Source organism: Amblyraja radiata, chromosome 10, assembly GCF_010909765.2.
Source record: "Amblyraja radiata isolate CabotCenter1 chromosome 10, sAmbRad1.1.pri, whole genome shotgun sequence".
Taxonomy (NCBI): Eukaryota; Metazoa; Chordata; class Chondrichthyes; order Rajiformes; family Rajidae; genus Amblyraja; species Amblyraja radiata.
In genome coordinates, this window is record NC_045965.1 from 23301381 (window position 1) to 23328627 (window position 27247).

The 27247-nt window shown below is 46.9% G+C and overlaps 1 protein-coding gene across 1 annotated transcript in view; it reads right to left on the reverse strand.

The window, feature by feature from the left end:
* Positions 1-26820, reverse strand: part of xpr1 (xenotropic and polytropic retrovirus receptor 1) — a 208125-nt gene extending 181305 nt beyond the window's left edge. Inside the window, exon 1 of the mRNA XM_033028353.1 lies at positions 26527-26820. Coding sequence (XP_032884244.1) covers positions 26527-26595 — 69 coding nt within the window. The 5' untranslated portion in view covers positions 26596-26820. The remainder of the gene's footprint in view (positions 1-26526) is intronic.
* Between the last annotated feature and the right edge of the window lie 427 nt (positions 26821-27247).

Below are 27247 nucleotides of genomic sequence, written 5' to 3' on the forward strand. Positions count from 1 at the left end.
CTCCAACGACGCAGAAGGTTCGATCGCCCGCGCAGGGGAGCTGACATCGCTTCGACGAGGAGGGCCCGAACACCGCCGGCTACGGGAGTCAAGATCGTCCCGTCAACGGAGGGCCTGAGGCCCCTAACCGCGGGAGAACAAAGGGAATGGACAAATTTGATTTTGCCTTCCATCACAGTGAGGAATATGTAGGAGGCACTGTGGTGGATGTTCATGTTAAAATGTGTTATGGGTGTTCTGTTGCTTTTTATTTGTATGACTGACTTGGCAAATGAAATTCCTCGTATGTTGCAAAACATACTTGGCAAATAAAGTACTATTCTGATTCTGATATAAATGCAAGTACTTTCTTTTAAACCAATGGTGGTCCAGCTTCAATGAGGTCTTTTAAAAGGTATATTTTGCCAACACCTCTGCAGGTTAAGGTTAATACTGGCTTGCAAAAGGCTTACCGTCGACGTGGACAGACCGTTAGTTCAATGCTTGATCTATTTGAACCTTGCCCTGAAAATTCTCAGAACCAAGACGTAACAGATTCCAAATTGTTTCTCAGAATAACTCAGGGAAAAAATGTCAAGGTTGCAAGATCTTTGGCTCAAAAGCTGAAAAACAATATTGTTTAACCCTGATTAATGCAGCACAAAGCAGAAAGAAAATACAAATAAAACTTGTGAGATCATTCATCAAAATTTACTTTGTGAGCAATTTTCCTACATATCTGGCACGTAACCATTACAGAACTGCGGTAATGTAATTTATAGTAACTGAAACAGCCTGACTCATGCATTTTACAGGCACGAGTATTATTGTGAAACAGGGCAAAAAGATGGTTATATACAAAATATTATGTCCCATATCATGTGAGCACTTCAGCAGCATATTTTTAAAAGTCTCCCTGGAAATTTTATGTTTCTTTCTTCAATTATTTTATTTTAATATATTATTTCCTCACCATTTAAATGGACGACTCTTTCCAACTTTTAAAATTCCTTTAACATAATAAAAGGGCAATAACAATTTTACAGCATATGATAAGAGGTATAAAATGCTTATGTCATGTATCCTCTCCTTTAAAAACTTTCTTAAAGCCCACCTTTGAGATTCAATTAAAGAGGTAGACTTGAAGCTTTTGAAGAAGGAAAAGGCAGCAACCTTTGACAGAGTTGGTTGGAAGAACAATCCAAACTGTGGCAATAAGATTATTTGATTTCATGGTTGACAATAAATGTGTGGGGGGAGGGGGATGTGGGGGAGGGGGGTGTGGGGAAGGGGGGTGTGGGGAAGGGGGGTGTGGGTGAGGGGGGTGTGGGGGAGGGGGGTGTGGGGGAGGGGGGTGTGGGGAGGGGGGTGTGGGGAGGGGTGGGTGTGGGCGGGGAGGGGGATGTGTGTGGGCGGGGAGGGGGATGTGTGTGGGCGGGGGAGGTTGTGCGGGCGGAGGGGTTGTGGGGGAGGTGTGGGCGGAGGGGAGGTTGTGGGTGGAGTTGTGGGGAGAGGGGTGGGGGGTGATCTCGGAGAGAAGACGGGGAAGAGCCATGGGGGAGAGGGGGCGCATCACGAGGGAGGGGAGGAGGAGCCAGCGAGGGGAACCAGAGGGGTAGTGGCTGGAATTGGCGGTGCGATGGGGACTCACAGCGGGCGCTGGTCGCTGGTCGTTTCCTCCGCCGGGATCAGAGTCTCCGATTTCCGTTTGGCGACATCTCCGACTCCGGGCTGGGCTGGGTCTCCCACTGGGCTGGTCTGGGTCTCCTACGCTGGGCTGGGCTCGGCTAGGTCGTGTCTCCCACGCTAGGCTGCTGCTGCTTGGGGCGGGGCAGCTGCTTGGGGCGGGGCAGCTGCTTGGGGCGGGGCAGCTGCTTGGGGCGGGGCAGCTGCTTGGGGCGGGGCAGCTGCTTGGGGCGGGGCAGCTGCTTGGGGCGGGGCAGCTGCTTAGGGGGGGCTGGGCTTCTTCAGGTCCCTCCGAAAGTGCGGTTGGAAACCTCCGCCAGCCACCCTCAGCTCCAGTAAAGACGCGATGGTGCAGGAAGGGGAGTGACAGGAAAGAGACTAATCCGTGCGGTGCCGACTGGCAGAAGAGATCAATCTGCGCACGCGCGGTTTTTAAGATTTTGAAACCTCGCCAACTTGTACAGCATTCAATCGATCGGAACGAAACTTGCCGCACTCGCAGCACAGGAGAACGTTGAGTGAACTGGTGAAAAATCGTAGCGCTATCGCGAACCGTTTTTGCGCAAATAGAAAGACTGCCAAACGGGAAGATAACAAGATCAGAATTTTAGTTATGCACTATACCCAGTGGGACCCGTTGGGTCCCGTCCCCTCAATGCATGGTTGCGGGGGGGGGGGGGGGGGGGGGTGGGGTGAGTGGCCTAAGGCGTCACACACACACTAACCACCCCCCTTGATATTATATTAATATTATTAATTTGCTCCTTTTACCCCATCCCCGCCCTATTCCACTCACGCATAGCCCCCAACTCGCAGAGAGAGAGAGGGCAGAGGCACAGAGAGAGGGCAGAGGCACAGAGAGAGAGAGGGCAGAGGCACAGAGAGAGAGGGCAGAGGCACAGAGAGAGAGGGCAGAGGCACAGAGAGAGAGGGCAAAGGCACAGAGAGAGAGGGCAGAGGCACAGAGAGGGTAGAGGCAGGGGCCCGACTTCATCTCCGGCAGCGGCGACCAAAGGACTGCGAGTTCAGCGGCTTCAGTGCAGGGCTCGACTTCATCTCGTCACACACACACTAACAACCCTCCACATACACACATTAACCACTCCCCACACACATACACTAACCACGCCCCTTGAGGGAGGCCCGGGGGAAGAGAGAGGGAGGCATGTGGGGAGTGAGAGGGAGGCCCGGGGGGAGGGACAGGAGCCGACCGAACGACCCGAGAACTTGGCGGCTTCAGTACAGGGCCCGACTTGCTCGTTCTTTCTGCGTCTTTTGGAGCTGGGCGGGGGGGGGGGGGGACAGAGATGGAATGGCAACCAAAGGACTGCGAGATCGGCGGCTTCATTGGCTCCTTTTACCCCATCCCCCACCCTATCTACTCACGCATAGCTCCAATTCGCAGCCATGGATAGAGAGGGAGGGGGGGTAGAGAGAGCAGGGCAGAGACAGACGGCAGAGGGCACGGGGCAGAGACAGACGGCAGAGACAGACGGCAGAGGCAGGGGGCAGAGGCAGGGGGCAGCGGCCAGGGGCAGGGGGCAGAGGGTGGGGGGAGGAGGCAGGGGCAGAAGGCAGAGGGCAGAAGGCAAAAGCAGCTGGCAGAGGCAGAGAGAGGGCAGCAAAAGAGGCAGAGAACGGCTGCAACCTTCCTACCATGTGCCGACACGAGGACCCCGAGCGAGGCGGCAAGAGGGCGAGGCGGGAGCATCGACCAAAGGACCGCGAGTTGGGCCGCTGCAGTCTTAGGCTATGAAATTTGGTCTTCAGTCCATGGCCCGACTTCATCTCCGGCTGCTTCTTTTGAATAACGGGGGGGGAAAGGAAGGAGGGTTGGGGTCGTGACGTCACTCGCAGCGCGAGGAAGAAGGCAGGCAGAAAATGTGACGTCATCAGCAAAAGATAGTCATTTTTAAATTCAAGTTTTATCAGAATTCTGAACATTTTCATTAATAACTCGAGAAATAAAGCATGACATTATCAGATAAGGCGATTTTGGACTCCAGGGGAAAAATGTCTACCAGAATATGTAAAAATGTTACCGTTACAGCGTCGATTTTTCACGAAGATGTGATTACACACAAATACACACAAATAAATACACATCCAAGATCAGAGGTTTATAAGTATAGAGATATATGATAGATGTGACAGGAATCAAGAGACAATGAAGATCCGAAAGAGGTGAAAAAAGAACAGATCTTATTTCATGTGTAAGAAGGAACTTCACACCAAAGATAGACACAAAAAGCTGGAGCAATGGTTTCAGATTAATTCTAATGCATCAGGTTCAAAAGCTGGCAACAAAGCTGGAAAGATCCAGTGTGTGTCTGAAAGAGTCACAAACCATATGCAAAAGTGAGACTTCTAAATGGGCTACAACTGATCTGGAAGGATATGTTAATCATGAAGAGATACTGTACACAAGAATTATACAGATTACTACCTTTAATTTTTCCTCACTGGTGTGGGGTATCTGCACCCTGCACCAGTCCCCTTCTCATCCCAAAGGACTTTTTAAGGGCTAGAAAATACAACAGGTACAAATCTATATTCAAAGTAATTCAATGTAGAAAACAAAAATCATTTTCATAAATGCTTTTACAGCAAAGTAAACTACAGTGCAAATAGTTTTGAAAGTCATGTTTGAGTATGATTTCTCTCACCATGTAACTACTACCACTACACTCTTGAAGACATTGACAATATAGGGTTAAAGGAGAAAGCAAAGGCTGTGCCCAATGGCCATTCATTTTGATTTGCTGGATGGAAATCAGGAATTGAAATTTCAGCTGTCAGCACCTTCCTTTCTCGATCAAGAAAAACAATTACAATACCCTGGAGACGCAATGAACAGCAGATGTTGGAATCCTGAGCAAAGAACAAGGTGCTGAAGGAATTCAGCGAGTTAGACAACATCTGGCGAGGGAAATGGGCAAATTACATTTTGGGTCGAGACCCTTCTTCAGACTGACTGGAGTAGGGGGGAGAAAGTTAGAAAAGAGAGGTAGGGGTGGGACAAAGCCTGGCAGGTAATGAGTGGAGAATAACACAAAATGCTGGAGTAACTCAGAGGATCAGATAGCATCTGTGGAGAAAAGGTATAGGTGACCTTTCGGGTAGAGACCCCTCGTCAGGGGAAAGGGAAAGGAGATATAGACGGTGACATAGAAAGGTAGAAAAGAAATGAATGAAAGATATGCAAAAAAGTAACTATGATAAAGGAAACGGGCCATTGTTAGCTGTTGGGTAGGTGAAAACGAGTTATACAGACGATGAAACTCACCAAGGCGACAGTGAAACTAGTACATGACTAAGGTGGGGCAGGGACAGAGAGAGAGGGGTTGCAAGGGTTACTTGAAGTTAGAGAAATCAATACTCATACCGCTGGGTTGTAAGCTGCCCAAGCGAAATATGGGGTGCTGTTACTCCAATTTGCATTTGGCCTCACTCTGATAATGGAGGAGGCCCAGGCCATAAAGGTCAATGTGGGAATGGAAAGAGGTTAAAGTGTTTGGCAACCGGAAATACAGGTGAGGGGGTGGGGTAATTGGTAGATGGATGGAGTAGCTGACAAAAAATTAGAGGGTGAAAAGGAGACAAAACACATGCCAGATAAGCAAGGAACCTCTAACGTTTGTTACTTACTTTACCCTGTACTTTTCTGAATGGGTCCATAGTGACTCATGGGTGCTTGGTTTTGAACACACAAGTGTGTTCTAAGTGTACATTTAGTACAATTGCATTACTACACAATATAATGGAGGGTGTCCACAGTTTGAAAGTGAGATATTATCTCCACAAGGACATCTACCAATGTTTACTTGTACAGGTACATTTGTGCTGAACACACTGGTGAGAATGAGTTTGCATGTTCCCTTAGTTCACCTACTACAAGCTATATACCTTATCTTACAACTACTTCCTTAGCTCATTCAGTGATGGTGTTACTGAGCCTCTCTTGGTAATGGACATTGAAGACCTCCACCCAAAAAAGTTCTGGTTTCTGCTTTCAGTACTTCCTCCAGGGTAATTTAATATGGAAGATTATCAATTCATTAACAATTGAAGAAAGTAGCTTGTATTTAGGAGAAACCTTCTTCCCCGTGTTTGACCTGATGGCATGAAAGTTCAAAGCATCCACAGTTCGGGAGACAATTTTGAGGACTACTGGGTTCCAGCCTTTGTAAATTCATCATCACCTCTGGTGAGGTTGACCTACTAAGGGGAAGTTCATACTCAATGATTATATTTATGAAGACAGAAGAGACTGCAGATGCTGGAATTTTGAGGGAAAAACAAAGTGCCGGTGAAATTCAGCAGGTCAGACAGCATTAGCTCACAGTTGCTGCCCGACCTGTTGAATTCCTCCAACATTTTGTTGCTAAATAATATATTGGATAAGTCTGACATAGAACAGAGAACATATGGCCCACAATGTTTGTGCCAAATATGAAGCCAAATTAAACTGATCTCATCTGCTTGTACATGATCCATATCTCTCTATTCCCCGCATTTCCATGTGCCTATGTAAAAGACCCTTAAACACCACTTTCGTATCTGCCTCCACCACCATACCTGGTAATGCGTTCAGGCCCCCACTGCTCTGTAAAAAAACTTGCTCCTCACATCTCCATTAAACTTCCCCCCTCTCACCTTATAGCTATGCCCTCCAGTTTATGTTGTCTGTGAGGTATGACAATAAGCTCAGATGTCAAACAAAGGATTTTGCATCGTCAAATGCATAAACGCACAATATTTTTTCAGCATGGCAAAATTCCATGTTTATACAACATGGAGCTCAGCATACTTTATAAAGTTTCAGAAAGTTCCCTAAGAAATTCAACAGAACTGATTTAGCAATTGGATTATATAGGCAAATTCTAATCAGTCAAAGGTGAAAAAAGGCACCTGTCAAATCATGAAAACAAAAAAAAATGCTTGCATAAAGCGGATACATTCCAACACAGTTATAATCCCTATTATGTTACACACAGTAAACTTTAACATTGATATTTTTAATCTGTTTACTTGTGGCAGCTCTGGGAAAGCTGTGAGCAATTCTACAAAATCATCAGTTAACACATTTTGCAATACAAAGACTTAGAAACCTCTGTCTGCCACTGGAGATTTATAATGACAACGTTAGGTATATGCTTTGACCAAAAATGTAAGATTTTATTTTCATTGTGGTATGTGGTAATGATGCATGGGAAGAACTTATATCATGATTGGCACTCCTTTTGTAATTATACTTGCACAGATTCCGAAGTTATCGACGAATCAAGTTTAAAAAAAGGAGAAAAAAAACGGTTCTCACGCACAGCCAGTTCCACTGATGATGTCACAGTGCAATTCACAGTGCACCAATCACAATGGGCTCTCAAGCTGCCGAGTGCCACAATGACATCACAATGGGACGTTGCCAACGGTAACCGCAGCATGAGGTTGCTGCCCCTGTACCAATATCTGAAGGGGCTGCTCCTCACGTTCTGGTTGCGTTTTAGACCCGCGACCTGGTGTTTGGACACATGGCAGGGAGTATGGAGGGCCGATCGGGGAAGGGGGAGGGGGAGGATCACCCTGTCAGTTTGCTCCTGGGGCTGGCCGAGATGCCCATTTGCGGGTCCAGGCAGCGGGCGGTCGATGGTCACACCAGCGTCAGCTACCTGCCCCTCTTCCGGGCCTACGTCCGTACTCGCAAGTACCTGTAGAGGTAACACGCAGTGTCCACGGGGAGATGGGGGCCTTCCAGAGGAGAATGCTGCGCGCTGCCATTGAGGTGGAGAGGGAGAGAGACAAAGTCAGACAGAAAGAGAGAGAGAGAGAGAGAGAGAGAGAGAGAGAGAGAGAGAGAGAGAGAGAGAGAGAGAGAGAGAGAGAGAGAGAGAGAGAGAGAGAGAGAGAGAGAGTGCCCCCCCACACGTCGAGTCCACGCTGCCCGCCCCTCACTCCCGCCTCCCTCCCCTGTCCCCCCTCCCCAATGTGGGGACCATTGATTGCCTCCATAAATTCCATAATTTTCCTTGGGCTGATTGGCTCCGAGGGAGCACCTGTCTCCTGGGTGAGCGCCGACGCCGCGTGCCTCCCCCGCATTAGGGGACGGGGCCCAACGGGTCCCACTTGGTCTAGTATCTATATAATTTAACGCCTTGACCACTTTCTGTCTGCACTGTATATTGACTTTAGAAAACACGCTACCATATATCACTATGATTTTTGGCCATCTTACTCACAGTCCTCCTCCGTTGAGCAGGCCCCGAGGATTCTTCCCATCGGTGAAAAATAAAATGAGTGTTTAAAAAACCTTGAGATCCTCTCGACTGTCAATCACCACGATGAAGGTAATGCCACATCCCGGCCAGGGGGAGGGGGGGGGGGGGCCGGACGAAAAAACCCCGGATGCCTGAACATGACTCAGTCATTCTGCAAGATCGCGAAGTAGAGGCCACGACTTTCATTCTAGGCTGTGAATCAACTGAACTGTGAGTCTGCAATGTACTTGCAATAAATGATTTGTTAGCCCTTAATGAAAATGAAATTAGTTGCTTGGGCCTGCCCTGTGCTTGAAATTGCAATGGCAATGGAAGTGAAGTGAAAATGCAATGAGCTGTTTGGCTTGGCCTGCCCTGTGCTTGAAACTGCAATGGCAATGGAAGTGAAATGAAAATACAATCAGCTGTTTGGCCTGCCCTGTGCTTGAAACTGCAGTGGGAATGGAAGTGAAATGAAAATGCAATCAGCTGTATGGCCTGCTCTGTGCCTGCAACTGCAATGGCAATGGAAGTGAAATGAAAATGCAATCAGCTCTATGGCCTGCCCTGTGCTTGAAACAGCAATGGCAATGGAATTGAAATGAAAACGCAATGAGCTGTTTGGCCTGCCCTGTGCTTGAAACTGTAATGGCAATGGAAATGAAAATGCAATGAGCTGTGTAGCCTGCCCTATGCTTGGAATGAAATTGAAATGAAATGAGTTGTTTGGCCTGCCTGAAACCACTAATTGCGGCCCACATGGCCCCTATTAGCCGAGAAACCAGCCCCTTTTGCCCAAAATGCTCGTATTAGCCCAGGAGGAGCATTTTGGCCACAAGGGCCCCTGCCAGGCCAGGAATAGTCCAAAAAAAAAGTGCCTTTCACTGAGATTTCACTCATTTTTTAAAGCCCCTTCAGCCCATCAGGCCTGTACTAGCCCAGAAGGAGTCCCTTCGGCCCATCAGTTTGTATTCCCCCTGCAAGTATTAAACCTCACCCCAGTATTTTTCTCCCTCCCTTCATTGGCTCCCTGTGAGATCCAGGCCAGGATAGACTTTCCTCCTTCATTGCTGTGAGCTGCAGAATGTCTAAAATTGTTTCTCCACCCTCTCTCCCTTCTCTCTCAGTCTCTCACCTGTTTAGGGCAGAATTTCTGGCAGTTTCTGAGCTGCCAGCCCACCAGGCCTGAGTGACTGAGCTGCCAGCCCACCAGGCCTGAGTGACTGAGCTGCCAGCCGAAGAATCCATTCGGCCCACAATGTCCATACTAGCCCTCTGGAAACCAGTCCCTTCGGCCCACAACACCCATCATATTAGCGCTCCAGAAAGCCCTCCCCCCCCCCCCACCCCCACTGGCAACCAATATTGGATTTGGTGAAGAGGTAGAATATTGCATTGGGGGACCAGCCCTCTCGTGTGAACATGGGACCCAACGGTTCCCACTTAGTCTAGTATATTACTAATACTCTCATCTTGTCTGTGAGTTTGTGTATTTGTTTGCCAGCTTTTCATGACCTGAACTACGCCAAAACGGTACACGATACAGCTACAATTTTTGCACCACCTTGCTCACAATTGTCATGTGTTGTAGTGTATCAAGTTTCGCTCAGATTGATGTTATATTTTACAAGGGTCACATTTTTGAGAAAGTTTGAGAAAGAATCACTTGAACACCGCGGTACCAGTTTGGCAGTTAACAGCTATGACGTCACAATGGGATCTCATTCACATAAACTGCCCATTTTACAAACACCTCCACGGGTCCTCTATTCACTTTATTAACTTTGACTTAATTTCTGCTGTCAACTGCACAACTTTGAATGCGGAAGTCGCGCCTGCGCAGTGTGGGACCGTCAGCCACGCATGCGATGTTTGGTGGAATATTGCGTTGGAATGGGACCCAACGGGTCCACTCTTGGTCTACAAAAGCAATAAAAAGCTGGTTGCATAGGCAAATGGAATTCAATCTGAAAAAGTGCAAGAAAGACACTAAGTGTTGGAATAATTCAGTGGGTCAGGCAGCACCTCTCGAGATCATGAATAGATGACGTTTTGGGTCAAGACCCATCTTCAGACTGCTTTTCGGTTTGTTCTTCAGAGTTGCTACCTGACCTGCTGAGGTACTTCAGCACGTTTTGTCTTTTATTAGAGAATTCAGGTTTTGAGGAGAAACTGATTGGATTTGGGTTTTTATTAGGATTAAAGGCGAGTTGGGGAAAAAAATAATCACACAAAGGGTAGCATTGGTTTGGAAATCACTGCCTGTAAAGGTGGTGGATTGAAGAGATTCTAATCATGTTTGAAAGGAGAGCATTAACGATCCCAAACCTACATGACCACAGACAAAGAATGGGATGCAGCAAGTCTTAATTAAAATCAAAATAACCGTAATCATTACGAGCAACATGGGCACACAGGGCCAAAAAATGTATTAACTTCAAATTATTAGCTTAACTGCCGTTTATAAACCGGATGTTGACGATCCTCCAATCTGGTAACAATTCCAAATGAATCAGGTTAAAAAAAAATCAACTGAATTTTATATCTAATATATTACCATGAATTCAGTATAAAACATTAGCGTGCAGGTTTTATAGACCCATTAATGGCAGTTGACCCCAACTATGTGAAGAGAATTTGCCATGAACATTAAACTATTAAGCACCTCAAATGATTTGTATTCCATTTATTTCTCCCATTCTACTTATTTTATGTGTTCACCATAATTCCTTTTCTCCCTTTGTTTTCAGGTCTATCAGGCGGCCACATTTCTCTAGAGACGAGATGAGTGGATTCAAGACCCCAATTAATTCCACACATAATTGGAATCAGACAGCCAAGAGAAATGATGAAATCAGAATCCATCTGCTAGCATTCTGTGATACACTGTGCTGGAGTTTTGATACCACTGATGGTATCCAAATGGCTGGATCTCCAGCCATTGGGATATTGGGAAACCTCATCAGGATTTACTGTTTGGAGTGACACATGGTTTAATTGATATTTCCTAAATAATTTATTCCTCTACAGAAAAGTACCCGATTATGCTCAACACAAAAATAATCTTGGAAACATGACGAAAAACAATCTAACATTGTTCTCCATCTCAGGTTGGGCTTTCAATATGCAATTCCCTCCATAATGTTTGAGAAAAAGACCCATTATTTATTTGCCTCTGTACTCCACAATTTGAGATTTGTAATAGAAAGAAAAATCACATGTGGTTAAAGTGCACATTGTCAGATTATAATAAAAGCCATTTTTATACATTTTGGTTTCACCATGCAGAAATTACAGCAGTGTTTATACATAGTCCCCCCATTTCAGGGCACCATAATGTTTGCGACACAGCAATGTCCTGCAAATGAAAGTAATCATGTTTAGTATTTTGTTGCATATCCTTTGCATGCAATGACTGCTTGAAGTCTGCGATTCATGGACATCACCAGTTGCTGGGTGTCTTCTTTGGTGATGCTCTGCCAGGCCTGTATTGCAGCCAACTATAGCTTATGCTTATGCTTGTTTCTCTGCATATAGGCTAGTCCCCTTCAGTTTTCTCTTCAGCATATAAAAGGCATGCTCAATTGGGTTCACTCAAGAATTTACAATTTTTTAGCTTTGAAAAACTCCTTTGTTGTTTTAGCAGTATGTTTGGGATCATTGTCTTGCTGTAGAATGAACCGCCGGCTAATGAGTTTTAAGGCATTTGTTTGAACTTGAGCAGATAGGATGTGTCTATACACTTCAGAATTCATTATGCTACTACCATCAGCAGTTGTATCATCAATGAAGATAAGAGAGCAGCCATCCATGCCCAGGCCATTACACCCCCACCACCGTGTTTCACAGATGTGGTGTTCTGCTTTGGATTGTGGGCAGTTCCTTCTCTCCTCCATACTTTGCTCTTGCCATTGCTCTGATATAAGTTAATCTTCATCTCATCTGTCCACAAGACCTTTTTCCACAACTGTGGTTGCTCTTTTAAGTACTTTATAGCAAACTGTGTTCACCAGTGCTCTCTTTCTTCTGAATGATATTCCAAACAGTTGATTAGGCTGATGTCTCTAACAGTTTTATTCTTGTTTCTCAGTCTCATAATGGCTTTTTTGACTTTCATTGGCACAACATTGGTCTTCATGTTAATAACCATCAATAAAAGTTTCCAAACGTGATGGAAAGACTGGATGAAAATCTAGGTGCTGGGGGGGGGGGGGGGGGGGGGGGGGGACTATAAGACAGCTGTAATTTCTACATGGTGAAACCAAAATGTATTTTAAAAAAAACTGGAATAAAATCTGACAATGCGCAATAACCACATGTGATATTTTCAATGACAAATCTCACATTGTGGAGTACAGAGGAAAATAAATAAATTAATGGTCTTTGTCCAAAACATATGGAGGGCACTGTAGAGAGCCATCCACATCTATATACTTAAAAGTGTGTGTGTGTGTGTGTGTGTGTGTGTGTGTGTGTGTGTGTGTGTGTGTGTGTGTGTGTGTGTGTGTGTGTGTGTGTGTGTGTGTGTGTGTGTGAGTGTGTGTGTGTGTGTGTGTGTTCACATCTTCTGAAAAAGCAACGCGCTAACGGTTACATTTTTACATATTCCGGTAGAGATCTTCCCCCCCAGATTCCGAAATCGCCGTATCTGAAAATTCCATGCTTTATTTCTCGAGTTATTACTGAAAATGTTCAAAAGTCTGACAAAACTTTGAATTGAAAGACGACTGTATTTCGCTGATGATGTCACAATGGGTCTGCGTGCCTTTCTTCCTCGCGCTGCGAGTCACACCCCCCCCCCCCGTTATTCAAGTCTCTGCCCCCGCTCCAAAAGACGCAGAAAGAATGAGCAAGTCGAGCCCGCCCTGCTCGTCGAGTGTCCACGCACCCCCCCCCCCTCTCTGCCCTCGTTGAGGGGACGGGACCAAGCTGTCAGATCTTCGGGTCGGGTCCTCTTTCTCTGCCCTCCTTCTCTCTGTCCTCACTCTCCATGCCCACCCTCGCCATGCTCACCCTCTCTGCCCTCCCCACTCTCTCTCTCTCTCTCTCTCTCTATCTATGCCCTCCCTCTCTCTGCCCTCCCTCTCTATGCCCTACCTCTCTCTGCCCCCCCCCTCTTTCTGCCATCCCTCTCTCTCTCTCCCCCTCCCTCTCTATGCCCCTCCTTCTCTGGCCGCGCCTGAGAGTTGGGGGTATGCGTGAGTGGATCGGGCGGGGCTGGGGAAAAAAGAGCAAATGAATAATATTAATATATCAAGGGGGGTGGTTAGTGTATGTGTGTGTGTGGGGGGTGGTTAGTGTGTGTGTGTGACGCCACAGGCAGCCCCCCCCCCCGCAACCTCGCGTTGAGGGGATCCAACTGATCCCACTTGGTCTAGTATATTACTAAAAGTCTCGTCTTGTTTGGACTTCTGTCTGTCTGCGTGCAATCTCAAGGAACTACGCCAAAATGGTACACAATAGCGCGAAAATTGCACTACCTTACTCACCATTGACCCGTGGTTGTTTGTATCAAGTTTCATTCAGATTGATGTTATATTTCACAAGTTATCAAATTTTTAAGTTTACTAAATCCACTTTGATTTTACATCTACTACAAACCCACTGACTCCTATGGCTATCTGGACTACACTTCTTCCCACCCTGCACCCTACTCTATCCCCTACTCCCAATTCCCCCGTCTGCGGCACATCTGCACCCAGGATGAGATGTTCCAAACCAGAGCATCGGAGATGTCCTAATTCTTTAGGGAACGGGGGTTCAGGGTCTCTTCTATATCCCGTAGCTCTGCCCTCATTCCCCATCCCCCCACTCGTAGCAAGGACAGAGCCCCCCTTGTCCTCACCTTCCACCCTACCAGCCGTCACATACGACAGTTAATCCTCCGATATTTTCGCCACCTCCAACGGGATCCCACTACTGGCCACATCTTCCCATCTCCGCCCCTTTTGGCTTTCCGCAGAGACCGCACCCTCCGTAACTCCCTGGTAAATTTGTCCCTTCCCACCCAAACCACTCCCTCCCCTGGTACTTTCCCTTGCAACCGCAGGAAATGTTACACTTGTCCCTTTACCTCCCCCCTCGACTACAGCCAAGGATCCAAGCAGTCTTTCCAGGTGAGACAGAGGTGTGCTTGCAACCTCATTTATTGCATCCGCTGCTCTAGGTGGCAACTGTTCTACATCGGTGAGACCAAGTGGAGGCTTAGCGATTGCTTCGCCCAACACCTCCGCACAGTTCACATTAAGAGGAGGGGGAGGGAATGCTGGGGTATGAGGGGGAATGGAGGATAGGATTAGGAAGAGGGATGGAGAGGTAATGGAAGAGGGGAGGGGGAAGAGAGAGGAGGGGAGGGAGGGGGTGAGGGGAGGGGAGGAATCAGAGGATTGGTGGAGGGTGGGGAGAGGGAGGATAATGGAAGAGGGGAATAGGGGACTGAAGAGGGACGGTGAGATGCGTTCACATTGATCTCATATTTTACGTCATTGCCATTTTATACTTCAAAAACATTGCAGTCGCGCTCCCACTTGCCGGCTGCGCCTGCGCAATTGGAGGAGGTTTTCCGTCACTCACGTCACAACGGGGATCTCTGGTCTCACAACGGGAACCCGTCAGCCTGTCAGTTGGGGGCTATGGGTGAGTGGTGGAATATTGCGTTAGGGGACTGGCCCAACGGGTCCGCACTTGGTCTAGTTATCCACTATAGTTTCCTTTAAGGCCTTATGTAATTACCTATTTCCATCTTTTAAATTTCTTTCAAGCTCATTTTCGGGCACTGAGAACGGAAAAATCAAACCCTATCGTTGTTAAATCTTCCAAGAGCAGGGCTTGAAATTAACGGTTGCCCAGGTGCAAATGTACACCTAAAGTCTTGCTGGGCAACCTAAAAGCCTGGTCATTTTGCCCGGCTTGACATTGCAGATACTGGTTCATACCGAAGATAGACACAAAAAACTGGTGTAACTCAGCGGGTCAGGCAGCATCTCTGGAGAAAAGGAATAAGTGATGTTTTGGGTCGGCGGCGGCGACAGCTGTTGTGCAGGGTGACGGAGGGTCGGAGCGAATGATGGGCCCGCACAGCAGCAGCGACGGCGGATGCGGATCCACCTCCTCCTGCACCCTGCCCGCCCTCATAGCGGCTGCTGCATGCTAGTCCGCCAACAACGATAACCGCTTTCAAAACAAACCCTCCCGTACACATTGGCCGGGAGGAGGAAGTGGCCCCCTTCCGCCGTCTGAAGCACCTGCACCGCTCGGCCCCGCACCTTCCTGTTGGCTGGCGGAGGAGGGGAGGCGGTGGCGAGGAGATCCCAACTGCCTCCCCCTTTGGCGGCTGCACTTTGCGGTGGACAGGAATGGCTAAGGCAGCACGGTGATGATGCCGGTGTTGTCCGAGGAGCGCCATCTCACCACCTCCTCTGCTCCTTCCCTCCTCTCTCTCTCTCTTGTACGCCCCCCTCCATCCCCCTTATCCTGGGACCCCTCTTCCCCATCCAGCACTGATCCCTATTCCCGCCTCTATTCAATCCTCACTGACATCCCCTGTGCTCCCCTCCCCATCTACCCCCCCCCCCCCCGATCTATTCATCCTGCATTGATCACCCTATCCATCTCAAATTGATTCTCCTGCCACTCCCCAGCCATCCTACACTGGTCCCCCAATTCATCCTGTACTGACCCCCCTTCCCATCCATCCTGCACTGGCTCCCCCCATTCATCCTGTACTGAACCCCCCATTCAACCTGCACTGATCTCCTGATCAATCCTGTACTGCCCCCCTTCCATTTATACTGCACCGATCCCTCCATCCATCCTGTACTGAACCCCCATTCAACCTGCACTGATCTCCTGATCAATCCTGTACTGCCCCCCTTCCATTTATACTGCACCGATCCCTCCATCCATCCTGTAGGGATCTCCCCATCCATCCTGCACTGAGCCCATCCATCCTGTAGTGATCAGCCCATTCATCCTGTAGTGATCCCTCCATTCATCCTGTAGTGATCCCCCATCCATCCTGTAGTGATCCCCCCATCCATCCTGCAGTGATCCCCCCATCCATCCTGTAGTGATCCCCCCATCCATCCTGTAGTGAGCCCCCCATTCATCCTGCACTGATCTCCTCCCATCCATCATGTACTGATGCGCCCATCCATCCTGTACTGATCCTCCCCATCCATCCCCGCACTGATCGCCCCATTCAATCCCCACTGACATGCCCAGCGCTCTCCCCTCACAATTTTACCTACTCCAACCAACACGCACTAATTCCCCTGCCTCAATCAATCCATCCATCCAGCACCAATTGCCTTCTCAACCCCCAACCCCCCCCCCCCCCCCCCCCATCTATCCATCCCGCACTGATTCACCCCCCCCCCCCCCCCCCCGACCCTACTGCGCTGGAAATGTCTTCAGAGCGAACATTGACTAGGTTTGATAACGGAATGCAATCAAATGTGTTTTAATTCCCAATGTTATTATTTGTTTTAATCCATAAAGATGGATTAATTAAATTGTGAGCATATGAAACATTAAAACAGCAGTATTCGATTGTCACTGCTGCCGTTGACACGTTATTACAGAATTCATGTTAATGGCAAATCAATGCTCTTAATATGGAGTATCAGTACTGTGGGTATTTAATGAGCAACATTCACACTATTCATTGGATTTGTCCAGGTTTTACTTCTACAGTCGGTCATATACATCACAAATTTGGTCAGGAGATATTTCAGTTGAAATTTTAATGTTAATTCTGAAGTGGGAATGGTGGAAACAGCGTTTATCAATAAAAACATTTAAATCTGGTGCGTACAAATTGGGTATCTTCATTGCTGTTCACACCACATACATCTAATCTGAATGTCCAGTAATGTGGTGTTTTGACACCTTTAAACATATTGCCAATAGAACATTTGCTGCAGTTATGTCCTTTGGCCATCTCTTGTCAGTTAGTGCAATGTTTAACCTGTCAGATGGGTATAGTCAGTTTTAACAGCTATTATCATCAAATGCCTTTAGACATTTTCTTGCAACCTGTATATTTTGTTGTGGATATATTATGTGGGAAGCGAGAGTGTTTGTGTACCAATAGCAATAACGACCCATGCTATGGCCATGTCATGATAATTTTCGGTCCTCTACAGAAAACATGCTTGCATCCATCTGTAGTGTGCATGGTTAAGCATATATGTTACTATGGTCCAGGATTTATTGACACAGGTTGATCATACGCTGAATAATCCAACCACATTTTTGTTTGGAAGTGGAAAGAAATAATAGAAATTGCATTCATTGCAACGTGTAAAAAGAGTTGAGAAACTGTATTATAATTTTGCTGCATGTCATTGTGATATATATCATGTCTTGATTGGTGAATATGTTTAGTTTGTGACTTCATTTGAAGTACAAATAATATGCGAATGCTTCATTGAGCATAATTCCGACTGGTAACTACGCACTTCGGCCAAACACATTATCGCACGCGTCATTCAAGCCGTCTTAAATGACCACCTAAACTGTCATTTGGCATACTAAAAAGCTGCCTAGGTTGCCCGGCTGACAACAGAGAAAAAAAGTTAAGTGAGAGCCCTGAAGAGGCCATTCATAGTCTGTGAATGCTGTGGGCTATTGAACCATGGAGGACTCCTGTGTTCAGCCTGTCCTTATTCTCATCTAACATAAACAAAAAATATATTTTTCAAGTTAATAAATATTAGCAGCAGGAGAGGCAAATTATTTTTTCCTCTCTTTAGCTGAGAATCTGAAGCCAATTGTTCGATTACAACTACTATAGAAAACAAAGAGCTGGAATAGAAAACAGAGCATGGATCAATAGTTAGACACAAAATGCTGTAGTAACTCAGCAGGACGTGCAGCAAGGATCAATAGATCCTTCTAGGTTTCCATACTTTGACGGTATGATTTGTGCCTTGACCCCATTCAAAATGTAATTTAAAATACCTGAAGATTTGAATTCAAATTTGTGGATGACGTGAAATTGAGTGGAAATTTGAGTTACAAAGAGGATGCAAAGGGGCATCAAGGAGGATATTGACAAACTGAATGAATGGGATTAGAATGTGGAACAATATAAAGTTATCCACTTTGGTAGAAAAAAACAGAAATACTGCATTTTGTTTATACAATAAACTGCTTGTTTGCTGCGTGGAGCTGTGGTTTACGGAGCTCCAAGCCACGGCGGCGCTGACCTCAACATCGCGGGGTGCTGGGATCCCTTTGCCGAGGGCTGCCAGCGTGAATCTCCGCCCAGCTCGGCCTGTGGACTTCGGGAGCTGCGGTCTACGGTAGGAAGTGGCCGATTCGGAGGTCCAAGCCACAGAATGTTCTCCCGTTCCGATGTCAGAGTTCTATCATCCCGGCGAGAGAGCCTGAGCACTGGGCCGCCCGTAGCGGCGACAGCGGGGGGCTCAGGAGGTCCCGACCATGGGTGAACAATAGAGGAGGATGACTGAACTTTGGTGCCTTCCCTCACAGTGGGAAACGTTGATTCCGCTGTGTGGGGATGTTTATGTTAAAGACTATCGTGTTCTGTGTTTTTTTTTTTGTACGTATGGCTGTGTGGTGACCACAAATTTCACTGTACCAATTGGTGCATGGACGAATAAATGTCTCTTGTCTTGTCTTGTCTTGTCTCTCACACTAAGTAGCTTTCGGCCAAGATCATAAACACAAGCTTCACTGTGGGTCTTGATCACTATCTGCCTCATTCACAATGTTGGGAAATATCTCACTTTACAATGGAAAACAGTACACATGAAACAATTTGCTTAAAAGCTCAAACACTTGAACCTTTGAACCTGAATTCAAAACAATGTTTCACTGAGCATCTCCAAGGATTACTGTTAAAATACCTTCAGTGATTTCTGGTTAAATATTTGAGGCAATGGAAGAAATTATTTAAGGCCAACTGAAATTAAAAAAATATTGTTTTTGCTGCTCTATAATTGCGATTTGCGTTAAGCTCAGAGTTGCGCTTCAGAACATCAAGTTGTACTGCGGCACTAACATCGAGGAGCTGGCGGCCTTTTGCTGGGGATTGACTTTGGGTGCTCCAACCGCGGGAGCCTGCGGACTTAACATCGTGGAGCTCACAGTCCCTTGGTTAGGGATCAACTTCGGGAGCTCCAAACGCGCGAGCTTCGACCACCCCGAATGCGGATGGTTTGACTGCCCCGACCGCGGGAGAATAGGAGGGAAGTAGATATATATGTTCAAGAAGGAACTGCAGATGCTGGAAGATCGAAGGTACACAAAAATGCTGGAGAAACTCAGCGGGTGCATATATATGTTATTGCCTTCCATCACAGTGCGCTGTCGTGGATGTTTATTTTCATTTTTATGTCGTTGTGTGTCTTGTTGCCTTTTTTGGTATGACTGTATGGCAAATCAAATTCCTTGTATGTTTTAACACACTTGGCTGACAAATTAATTACCGTACAATACAATAAACAGCACGAGGCCTTTAGGAATTCAAAGATATTGAGGAAACGAGGTAGGTTTTAGAATCAGAGTGATACAGTGTGGAAACAGGCCCTTCAGCCCAACTTGCCCACACCGGCTAACATGTCCCTTCTACACTAGTCCCACCTGCCCGCATTTGGTCCATATCCCTCCAAACCTGTCCTATTAATGTACCTGTCTAACTATTTCTTAAATGTTTGGAATCATCCTTCCCTCAACTACCTCCTCTGGCAGCTTGTTCCATACACCCATCACCCTTTGTGTGAAAAATCTACCCCTCAGATACCTATTAAATCTTTTCCCCTTCACCTTAAACCTACCGTATTTCACGGCAATGAAGACGCACCTGCGTCGAAGACGCACCCCCATCTTGAGTCGCTAAATTTTGAAAAAAGGCTGGTGGGACAGGATCAAGTGATCTGGATCAGGATCTGGATCTGTAACTTTATTTCTAGGTCCCTAGCTGGTCGGTGTGGCAGCCTTTTCTCCGGGCTGCCCGTCGACCCGTCCTCGTGGCCTACCTGCGGGCTTGGAGCGCCGTTTCCTGGCGGGGACCGCCCAGCACCTCGGCCTCGGCGGCGGCACAGCGTTGGAGCGCTGGAGCGGAGCAGAGTGGAGCGGGCGATGCCTTGCCTGGGTCGCCGCGCTGGAGCGACGCGCTGGAGCTCTGGCGAGCTGGACCGCCGACAGCAACAACTCCGGGCTGCGGGTCTGCGGAGCGGAGAGGCGGCAGTGCGGAGAGGCGGCGCCGACTTTGTCATCGGGAGCCTGGGAGCTCCAAACCGGCGCGGCCTTGTCGGCTTCGGCAGCCGCGGGCTCCAACCAGGAAGAGGCCGTTCCAGGTGGCCCATCCGCCGAAAGGACTCTCCCGACGCCGGGGCAAGACCACCCAGTGAGAACGGCCAGGGACATCGGGCCTCCGTAGAGGCAATTGCGGTGGCCTCAATAGGCCTGACTTTGGGGTGAACATGGGGTGGGGACTGGACATTGTGCCTTCCTCCACAGTGCTACCCACTGTGGGGGGATGATTTTTTTGTCTAATTGTAGTCCTGTAGGTCTGTGTCCAAGATGGCTGCCGTGAAGAGAGAGTGGACGCTGGCGCGCTTTGGCTGCCGCTGCTCTCTCTTCACACTGTGTTTTTGATTTTCTGTTTTTGGATTGAATTCTGTTTTTAATTTGTGTCTCTGTGATGTCTTTTTTACCTGTTCTATTCCGATTATATGTTTTTATTCCGATTACTATGTAAGGTGTCCTTGAGATGTCTGAAAGGCGCCCATTAAATAAAATTTATTATTATTATTATTAAGTGTTTGGTTTAGTCAGTAGAACGGAAGACGTGAAACTCTTTCAAGGAGGCAATCTGGACCGGAGAGCCTCCATCTTAGCCTGTCCCACAATGCGCTGTGCGGTTCAGGCCTGATACTTCCTGGCTCAGGGAGATCACATAACGGGGAGAGAGAGAGAGAGAGAGCCCGGGACGGAGCAGCCAGCCTTCCGCCCAGTAGCTACCCGCCAACCACCACCTCCACCGGATGCGCCTGTGCCGAAGGACACCATGGCTAGCTTGCGAGCCAGCAGAAGGCGCTGAGGTGGTGGCCGGTTCCGCTGTCCGGTCCCGGCGGCCGCTCGCAGCCACCCAGGTCGGCTGCGTGCCCTGCAAATGGCTACAGTTCCCAGGTCGGCCCGCTTGCCCCAGGCCTGGCTGCAGTTCGCAGGTCGGCTATGTGCCCGGGAATGGCTGCAGATCCCAGGTCGGCTGCGGGCCCCGCGAATGGCTGCAGTTCCCATGTCGGCTCGCTTGCCCCAGGTCTGGCTGTTGTGCCCAAGTCGGCTCGCTTGCCCCAGGTCTGGCTGCAGTTCCCAGGTCACGAAAAATAATTGAGAAAAAAAACGCCTGCGGGCCGGATGAGTTCAGGTTATGGGCCGGATCTGGGCCGTAGATTGCCGACCCCTGTGTTAGGGATCATTGTGTCCCCCCCATGTTTTAAAATTGATTTGGCTCAAATCTATCTTTCTTGGCTAACAAGCTAACCTTTGGTCTCCAAGACGCAGGTAAATTTTCGGGCCTTATTTTAGGGTAAAGAATAGCGTCTTCATTACTGGGAAATACGGTATGTCCTCTGGTCCTCGATTCACCTGCACTGGGCAAGAGACTCTGTGCATCTACCCAATCTATTCCTCTCATGATTTTATACACCTCGATAAGATCACTTCTCATCCTCCAAGGGATAGAGGTCTAGCATACTCAATCACCAAAAAGGCAATCCCAAAATCTTCCAGCATCCAACATAAAGTGCTTAAAGTGGAAAAATATAGTGAAAATTTGTTTTCATTTCTGACATTCACCAATGTTTTATTAAAGTAGAAACCATCAGTGGGATGACTCTAGGCTATAATCCAAGTTCAGTATTCAGCCAAGTAAACCACAAGAGGTAGCTTTCAGAATTGCTGACATCATCTGTACTCTTTGCATAATTTTTAAGCGGTGATAATAGCATGCCTAAACACCCATTTCCCAGATCCTGGTGAATTACGAAGGCGTCTTCCGCTCTGTAATTATTATGATACTGGGTTTCCTTTTGTGTAAACCACTGTCGTCTGTCATCAAAACCTTGAAAATTTGGTGTCATTCTGCTCCTCAGGTTATATATTCGATCATTCAGCCCTCGATCATTCAGCCCTATCAGACTTGAAATATATCCAGATAGTTGGAATAATACAGATTACTATGTGGTATAATTTAACAACAACATTTATAGAATGCTTTCAATATAAAACGTCCAAAACCTGACAGATAGTGTTAAAAAAAGACCTCAGCAAGGAACACTTTGAGCTTTTTTAAGTGGAATAAATCCAAGGGTGCAATTGTGTTGGAGAGTGCAAAAGAGTTTTACCAGTATATTTACATATTGCCTAGGTTCGAGGCCATAGGTTATGAAGAGAGATTGGATAAACTTGTTTTCTATGGAGCTAAAGAGCCTGAGGGCTGACCAAATTAAGAGAGACACAGATTAAGTAGATAGTCAAAAGCTTTTTTTCCCCATGGTAGCAGTATCAAAAACAAGAGGACAGTATTTAAGATAACAGAAGAGATGGTCTGTGTTCAAGGAAACGCAGGATATCGAATGACTGAAAAGGAACCTATTGAAAGGGGAAAAAGGCTGCTAATGGCAAACTGAAATATCAACAGGCCACTCAGTACTTGATGTTAACAGTTTATCCCTATCTCTGTTTCATCTATTACAGCTGAGGGCTGATCCGATTATGAGAGGCATAGATTAGGTAGATAGTCAAAAGTTTTTTCTCCCCATGGGGGTATCAAAAACAAGAGGACATTGTTTAAGATAGACACGAAGTGCTTGAGCAACTCAATGGGTCAGGCCGCATCTCTGGAGAAAAAGAATAGGTGACGTTTCAGGTCAGGACCCTCCTGCGGTGGGAGTTTTACAGGGGATCTGAGCGGGTTTAATTTACAGAGTGGTCAGTAGGAACGGGCTGCCAGAGGAGATGGTGGATCAGATAAAATTATGCCCAAGAGGATTGCAACCTTCACGTGGTCCACCCTGTTTCGAAGAATGCAATCAACCTGGCGTGCACAAACAGAAGATCAAACAGAACAAGTTGTCTTACAACTTTAGGCTGTGCACACCATACGCAAGAAGAAGAAGATGCCCAAGAAACGTTCGGACAGACAATTAAATAGGCAAGGCAAGGCATAGAAGGTTTTGTTTAGTTTAGAGATACAGCATGGAAATAGGTCCTTTTGCCTAGCAAATCCACACTGACCACCAATCACCCGTTTGCGAGTACTATGTCATTCCACTTTCACATCCTACACAGCATGGGCAATTTACAGAAGTCAATTAACCTATAAACCTGCACATCTTTGGAACATCGGAGGAAACCGGTGCATTCGGAACAACCCCACATGGATAACGTACAGACAACACCCATAGTCAGATTCACACAGCAAAGTTGAACGGTGAACATCCGTTCTTAAAAAAATGAAATACAGAAAATGCAGGAATGCTTCATATCAGAAGTAGGAGATGTTAGAAATTATAAAATCTAAGATGCAAAAGGAGAGGGAAGGTGAGAATGGAATAGATGGTCTGTGTTCAAGGAAATGCCAGAGATTAAATGACTGAAAAGGAAGCTATTGAAAGGTGACAAAGGTGATTAGTTGCTAATGGCAAACTGAAAAATCAACAGGCCAATCAGTATTTGATGTAAACAGTTTCTCCCTATCTCTATTTCACATGGACTTTCATCTATCAACGATTAATATTTGCTCTATTTACTGGCAATATACAGGACATCTCCATAAAGAACAGTTTTCCTAGACTTTGTATCCTCTCATAGAATGCCAACTACCAAAATTTTGTCTGTGTTATGCGAGAAAAACGACAATGTTCAGCCTAGTGTATCAAATCTGCTTGTGAAAAGTCAGTTATTATAACAGGACACAAGCTGGATGCACATGCTTCAGGCACCCACTGTTGGTTGAGCTCGCTATGATCAGGAAATTGAATTGCAGGGAACATTAAATGAATCTATTATTCTGCTTCCAATTCTATTATTTTAAACTATTTAGTGCTGAAATACTAATTATCAACTACCTCATACAAGCTCTTTCTTACACTGTATTGTTCTTTTTTTAATGCTGTGTACTCCCATAATACAATTGGTGGCAGAAAAACATTATTTTTTAAGGCAATTAAATTTATGAATGGTGACAGAAAACTAGTGAGCCTGGCATTAGGACAATAGTATAATAATTTGCTAAATTATAAATAACAGCATGTTTAAGTCTGGTATGCCTAATTTACATATAAAATGGTTATTGATTTTTAGATTACTGAGTCACAGAGAGACACAGCACAGAAGTAGGCCCTTCAGCCCATTGAGTCAGCCACCCATTTTAATTTTACCTCAACCCTAAACCTCACATTCTCATCAGTTTTTCACTGTACTATACCACTCATCTAAGCAATGGCGACAATTTACGATGGTCAATTATCCTATCATCCTGCACATTTTGAGGATGTGGGAGGAAACTGGAGCCCCCTGAGAAAACTCATTTAGTCATACAGAGAATGTACAAACTCCACACAGACACATCGGAGGTCGGGAGTGTATCTGGGTCACTGTAGCCAAGAAGCAGCAGGTCTACTAGCTGTCTCACTGTTCCACTCAACCACTACATACATTGCACAAAGGTGTTCATTTACTGAACATAACAACACAGTTAACAGAGGTAGCACTATGGCTGAATCCCTCCAACTAGGGATGGAAAAAGCAACCACAGCATCTCTGTAACACTACATTCAATATTACTGCAGCGCTAACAGATTTCCTTTCTCTCTTATTGTAGAGACTCTTCGTCAATATCATGTACTAGGACAGTGACTGCATTTCAAGTTCATTGATTGTAAAATATTTTGGGTTAGTCTGAAAGACTATAAATACAAAAGCCATATCTTTCTTCACTGTCCCTTCAAATCCCAGCAAAGCATCAAAACTCTCAGACTCACCACACAGTTGATGTTAGAATATAAAAACAATGTAACATTTCAATACTGAGAAATATTACACATTAAAAAATAACTACTCTCTCCAACCTACAGTATATCAAAATTATGAATAATATAGCAGAATAATAACGTCAATAAAATACATTGTTGTAATTACAAAGGATACCCTCCTTCATTTCTGCCAGAGCAGGACTACCCTTGCACCCGAACGTTACCTGGCATCCTCGTACATCGACCCATCCCCCTTTACACCCCCTTCCATCATTCTCCTATCACTCCCACAGTCTGCTCATCGTCCCTCATTACATTTACACACCAACCCATCAGGATTCTAAGTATCAAGACCTACTAGTCATGCTCATCAATCTTGCCTCCCACTTTCATTCCCCTCATCTTTGATGCAAGATGAGTATAAATTGATCGTTGGCCTGCACTCAGTGGGCTAAATGGACTGTTTCTGTGCTATTTCTCTCTGTAACATTCACATCTTCCATTTGTTGCCCCGTCATTGTTCCCTCTTCACCCATTATTTCCTATATCACTCGCATCCACAACTCTCAGCTCTCCTGTCACTTATGCCCCATTGCCCATCACCCCATACTCCTACCCACCAACTGCACTCCATAGAAATTGCCCAAAGCCCTCATCCTCTATCCACCATTCTCCAACCCTACCTTTTCACCACTAACATCCTTGTTCCCCATCCACCACACCATAGCCCTTGCCCCTCTCATCATCCCACCATTATTGTTGCTTCTAAATGTCACCATTACTCCTATCCATCATGACAACATCTACCCCCTTACCTTCCACCATCACTTGACCCCTATCGTTAGGTCCATCAGTATTGCCCCCAATTCATCAGCCAGCCATCCTGTAGTCATCATCTCAGACACCTTCATTTGTCACCATTGCCCTGTACCCATCAATATACGTACCTCCACCTTACTCTCGCCTCTACATGTCGCCCCATCGCCCACTCATCACCCGTCCCTACTCTCTCCTCCACTTATCACATCACTTTCCCCCACCGCTGCTTGCCCCCTCTACTAGTCACCATTATTCTTGCCCACCATTACTTGCACCCCCACTGATTACCCTCACCCATACATCGCATTGCCACCCTCACCCCTGCCCGCTACCCTCACAGTTGCCCATCACCATCCCCATTACATGTTATGTCCCTGCCCATTAGCCTTACCCCAGACTCTTCACCAGTCTCACTCATTCACTTGCCATTCTCTCCATCACCTCGGTATTCGCCCTTCACTCTCACGTTATTCCTCTCTTCACTTTCAATCTCACTGCATTAGTGCCGAGTGATGCTCTACCTAGAGCCTTTCAGCGTACTACATCCAGATCCAGGTCTATCCCTATTGCCTGCCAACATCCCCTTCGCCAGTACCCTGGTTCTTTCACAGACCCTTTTTTCTCACCGTGCCTCGCACTTTCTCCTAATCACTGTTAGTTTATTCTTCTCTTTCTCTTCCTCCTTCTCCCCACCCCCACCATCATCACCATGAACCCGAAACCAGCGAGCTGTCCCCGGTGCTATTAACCCATCCGCCTCCTGCCGGCTCGGTGCTCACCTCGTAACTGATGTACTGTTTGCGCCATTCCGGCGTGATGTGAGCTGATAAATGTTCGGCAAATTTCATGATTCGTGGAAGATTGCTCTCTTTAAAATTAAAAAATCCCAGCAGTGAGTTCGGGACATCTGCTAACTAAAGACCATTACTGAGCGAGATTCCGGTTCGCTCTGCGTGTTGTCGTTGGTAATGCTGCTCCCTCCCTCGCATAGACATAGACACTGACTGTCTACCAATGATCCGCCATCTTACTGACAATACACACATTCAGGGGCCGCGCACGGTCCAGCTGGGCGGGGGGGGGCGGGGCGGTGGGGGGGAGGAAGGGGGCGGGCTGGCGAGCGCTAGCGTGAGCGCGCATCGGTGACCGCGCCCACCCCCTCCCGGTCGCTGCAGAACGTCGAACGTCGCTGCGTCACCGCCCACGAAGAAGCAGAGAATAGAAGCACGCAGAGCTGCAGCGTCGGGCGGCGCATCACACCTGCTGCCGCCTGGCGCCGCCCACATTCTCCTCCGGGGTCTGATCAGTGCGAGCCGCCTCCCGCCCGCCATTGGCGCGCGCTGTGGAACCTCGAGCCGTTACTGGGACGCCGCTGGTAGTTCCGGGAAAGTAGCCGCGGTTCGTCAGCCTCGGGCGATAAACATTGTACCTTATTATTGTTATATATATATATATTTTTTTTTTTTTAACGTTTGAATAGTAGATTCGCACAGTAGCCCA